A 4,999-nucleotide genomic window follows, 5' to 3' on the forward strand; every position below is an offset into this window, starting at 1 on the left:
ACTTACTTGAGGCTGCAGGTTCAAGAGACTAAAGCAACACTACAGCCATTTTATGATTAGAGGCTTATGCTGACATCATATGAAGAAGTGGCTACTCTTCAGAAGTTAGATTGTCACAAATACAGAAAACAAGATACATATTTTCACCTTTTCATGCTACTTTAACTATGAGCTGAAACAGACCTTGGCTGTCAAAAGCTTTAAAGGAACCTATCCCAGATCTGAAAGCATCAGACAGCTTTTAAATAACAAAAAAATATGAAGGAACATTTCAAAGCCAACTTAAGTTTCAGTTCTTTACAAAAGAGTAGGTTTTCTTAGGGAAGACAGATCTGAAAAATAACCAAATAGTTCAAGCAGCAGGTTTTCTTAAGGTCAAAAAAATAGCCAAATAAGTTTGTCTTTGAAGAAATACATTACAAAGGTCTGAAGGGTGTTTCACCTACAGTTTGAAAATAAGTCCCTGTTCAAAAAAAACCAACCCACTTAAGGCAACCATTTGGTGTGTCACAGTTTTATTTTTATCTGCTGCAGTTTTACGTAAAAGTGTGAAATTCAAACCAATATTCATGCGATGGTGAACAAAGTCTGTCACTGAAAACACAATTACTGTTTTGCAGTAAATGTCCATAGAATTTAGAAGGGTCCAAACGACTACCAACTTTTACTGGAATGCTAACAGAGAAGCTTGCAAAGTTCCTTCACTCCCTTTCCCAACAGACACATGCCGACTGCTAAGAACTAGTCAGAGCCATCTTCTGATAGTCTCCATCGCTGTTGAGGTCCACCTGACAGTTGCTAACTCAAGAGGAAAAGGTGATCCGCAGCTGGTTCCCAAGGAAGCACAGTTAAATGCAATGAGGTGACATGAGACCAGCTGTTCGTTTGTCCATGACAACAGCTGCTCAGAGGCATCCCTAGACTGAAACATGGGCCTCTTCCCAGCGTCAGTTTTCCAGGTGAACCTGCTTCTCCTTCACCATGGTCAACGATTCCTCCTCATATATCTGGGAAAGGGATTAAAGGAAAAACAGCACAGCTCCTCCCCCGCTCTTTCTTTGGGAACAGCCTGCCTGGCCTGAAGGGCGAGGGCCAGCCCACGCTTCACCGGGGGCAGCGCGGGGAGGCAGGCGGGGCCAGGCCGCCCCCCCGCCCCGTGGTGCGGCGAGGGCGAGCGGGGCGGGAGGCCCCCGGCACCGCACCCCCCCCCCTCCCCCCGGCGCCGGCTACACGACCGGCACCAGGCTCCTCTTCGCGGGCGGCTGCTCATCCTCCTCTAGCAGCTCGACCAGATCCCCGTCGTCCAGATCCCCGTCGTCCAGGCCCGAGTCCTCCGGCCTGCTGGCGGCCCGGCAGCGCCGCAGGCGCCTCAAGGCCTGGCGGTGCTTCTCTTGCAGGCTCCCTAGCTGGGCGCGCAGGGCCGCCGCTTCCTCGCCCAGCTCCACGGCGGAGGGCTCGTCGGGGCCGGGCCCCAGCAGGGCCTGGCGGAAGAGGCTACGGTTCTCGCGGCGCAGGCGGCGGTTCTCCAGCCACAGCTGCACGTTCTCGTGGCGCAGCTGCGCGTTGTGCCACTTCTGCTCCTCCTGCTGCTGCAGCGCCTGGCAGTGGCTGGCCGCCAGGTCCGCGTACCGCTCCGCCAGATGCTGAAGTGAGCCCCGCGACTGGCCCCGCCAGCCCTGTGGGCCGCCGCCCCACTCCACGAACTCCTCCGCCTCGCGGCCACCGGCGCCGCCCGGCCTCGCCCGGTCTCTCCGCGCCCAGCCGTTACGGCCCCAGCGCCCCTCCACAACGCGCATGCGCCTCATCCGTGCCGTTCTCGCAGCCCGCCTGCACACCACACCACACCCCGCCGCCGCCGCTGCCGCGAGAGGAGGGAGCCGGCGCCTTCTTATGCAAATAACGGGCGGGGGCTCGGCCGCCGGGGGCGGGGGCGGGGGTCGGGGTGGCAAGGCCGGTGCGGCCTGGCGCCGCCATTTTGGGGCGGGGCCAGGCGGGGCGCGGCGGAGGCTTGGCTCTTGAGGCGGGCGCGCCACTTGGGCCGACGCTGGTGCCCCTCCGCCCTGTGCCGCGGCCGAGTGAGGTGGCGGATGGGCCAGAGCCGCTGTGGGGGCCTCTCAGAATACCCTCGTCCGCCGCATGGCCTCTCTGACCAGGTGGGGTTTCACTGGCTGGCTGTGTGGTGCAGGCCTCCCCTGTTCCTCTGAGCCTCGTGTTTATTGTTAATTAGCAGTGGTGGCAACAGCACAGCGGAGATTTAATGTCAGATCAGGAACTCGTGTTAAACTAAGAACTGCCCATAGAAATGTTACTCGGTCCCTTTTGATATTGCTAAGTTGTTGGGGTTTAAGGAGTACGACATGCAGGCTTACAAAGATGCCCAGTTAGTATGTGACTGATTGTGACGGCTCATAGATGATTTGGCTTAAAGTAACAAGATCACGTGGTGTAAGCTTGCCTGTAAAACATTTGCAAAAGAAGAGAAATAGGATGTTGAGGGCTCTATATTGACATTTCACAGTGGGTGGTGAAATCCATTAATCTGGAATTCTCATAAATTCCCTCTGGCTGTCCCCCTTTACATAAACATGCATATAGGCATCTGCACAGTTAGGCAGTCCTGTTGGAATTACAGTGACTGTGCAGTGCCTGACACTGTGGATCACTGCGTATTTTTTGCACTTCAGGTTGTGAACTGCTTTGTGATTGGAACCATGCTTTACTCTGTGATCCAGCGTGCTGTTACTTACCAGCTGAAACTTTTGAGTATGGATCATGTATTTGAAGTTCAACAAAAAATGTGTAGCAGTAATTGTAGTAATTATTTCCAGAATATTTTCGGTTCTAAACAATGAGTGTTCACTTAAAAAGTTTAGAAGAGAAAGAGCAAATCACAGAAGTAATCTGAGTGTAACTGTACCTTTGCTGTGACTGCTGATGAGCAAAAATGAATTTACAGCACATATTTCCTGTACTAAGCCAGCTTCCAAGGAATGATTGGCTAGGGCATTATAGTAATTCCATGTAATATGTGACTAAACTGGTTTTGCATTGAAAGAAACAGGTTAATGCCTGTTTATTAGGCACTTCTTAATGTTGCTGCTTCGGATACCCATAGGTATACCCACTGCCAAGATGCTTGTAAAACTACATTAAGGCAAATCCTGTAGAGCGCTGAGACTTCAGCTACTTGTTCAGTCTGTGTGGAAGTGGACCAGGGCTTTGCACTCCTGTGACACAGTGCATAGAGTAACATAGAGCTTGAGCTTTTTATGACCACTGAATTACAGTCATCATTGACAGCACCTTAAACTTTGTTTTGAGGTTGGCTGTTCCTTGAGTCTTATGGTGAATGTTGTACTACACCTCCCAGTTTTGTTTATTCACCTATTTCAGTTTTTCATGTGACTTATTGTACTCCATTGTGCATGCATGTATACAAGCATAAAGATTGATGGGCTGTATTTCTATAAAAGTCGTACTCGTGTATCAGAAGGGAGTTACTGAATTCCAGATTCCTCAGACAATGTTTAAACACCAATTTGATACTCTTTGATTAAAGGCAATGACAGCAAGTAGTGATTGGGGAAAGATGGCAGGTCAGTATAGACAAACTTGATTGCAAGATAGGATCACACTTGACAGTGTGAAAGGGGGAAGTAACGAGAGAAGTTGTGAGAAGTTGCCCAGTTGTCAGTGGTTTTCTTCTCATAGAATGCTTGTAAAGGATACAATACTTAAAACAGCAAAAATATCGTAGGGATAAATAATATCTCCATTCCTATTGATTAAAGCCCTGTTTTTATTTAAATGGTATCAGGTCTCCGTAGATGAGAAAATGTCAATGCTTGTGGACCATCAGCTACCACTGATTTTTGACCCTATCCAACCTGCTTGGGAAGAAGACCCTAGAAAAACACCTCACAAGGCAAATAAAAACTTTTGTTGTTTGTAATTCCCTTTACAACTTGGGACACTGCATTCTTATTCTTGAAGTGAAAGGAATTCAAGCAGCTCTACCGTTTGAATGGATATGAAGGGGTTTTTATTCTCTATGATTCTTAAAGGAAGTTTCACAAGAAGCTAGACTCAAACTGAAGCTGAATTTTGTACTCCTTTTCTACTCTTAGAATCGTAGAATAGCTTGGGTTGGAAGGGACCTTTAAAGGTCATCTAGTCCAACACCTTTGCAATGAGTAGGGACATCTTCAACTAGATCAGGTTGCTCAGAGCCCCATCCAACCTGATCTTGAATATTGCCAGGGATGGGGCATCTACTACCTCTCTGGGCAACCTGTTCCAGTGTTTCAGCATCTTAATTGTAACAAATTTCTTCCTTATATCTTCTGAATCTACCCTCTTTTAGTTTAAAACCATTACCCCTTGTCCTATCACAACAGGTCCTACTGAAAGGTTTGTCCCCATCTTTCTTAAAAGCCACCTTTGGGTATTGAAAGGTCGCAACAAGATCTCCCCGGAGCCTTCTCTTCTTCAGGCTGAACAAACCCAACTCTCAGCCTTTCCCCATAGGAGAGGTGTTCCATCCCTCTGATAATTTTTGTGGCCCTCCTCTAGAACCACTCCAACAGGTCCATGTCTGTCCTGTACTGAGAGCTCCAGAGCTGGATGCAGTACACTCCAGGTGGGATTTCACAAGATTGGAGTAGAGGGGCAGGATCAATTACCTTGACATGCTGGCTACCCTTCTTTTGATGCAGCCCAGAATGCCATTACCTTTCTGGACTGCAAGCGCACATTGCCAGCTCATGTCCAGTGTTCATCCACCAGTAAAGCCAAGTGCTTCTCCTCCCAGCTGCTCTCAATCTCTTTATCTCCAGCTTCTATTGATACTGGGGCTTGCCCTGACCCAGGTGCAACACCTTGCATTTGGCCTTATTGAACCTCATGAGGTTCACAGGGGCCCACTTCTCGAGCTTGTCCAGGTCCCTCTGGATGGCATTCCATTCTTCAGGCATGTCAGCCACACCACTCAGATTGGTGT

General features: G+C 49.2%; 1 protein-coding gene across 1 annotated transcript; it reads right to left on the bottom strand.

The window, feature by feature from the left end:
* Window positions 1–419: 419 nt before the first annotated feature.
* On the bottom strand, window positions 420–1,918 carry TUSC1 (tumor suppressor candidate 1). The gene has a single exon (XM_055791618.1). It carries the CDS (start codon window positions 1,803–1,805, stop codon window positions 1,227–1,229), a length of 579 nt encoding a protein of 192 aa, XP_055647593.1. The 5' UTR covers window positions 1,806–1,918; the 3' UTR covers window positions 420–1,226.
* Between the last annotated feature and the right edge of the window lie 3,081 nt (window positions 1,919–4,999).

Source organism: Falco peregrinus, chromosome Z, assembly GCF_023634155.1.
Source record: "Falco peregrinus isolate bFalPer1 chromosome Z, bFalPer1.pri, whole genome shotgun sequence".
Taxonomy (NCBI): domain Eukaryota; kingdom Metazoa; phylum Chordata; class Aves; order Falconiformes; family Falconidae; genus Falco; species Falco peregrinus.

Excerpts from the sequence above, each read along its gene's own strand:
- TUSC1 (XM_055791618.1), bottom strand. The coding sequence starts at position 1,805 with ATGAGGCGCATGCGCGTTGTGGAGGGGCGCTGGGGCCGTAACGGCTGG.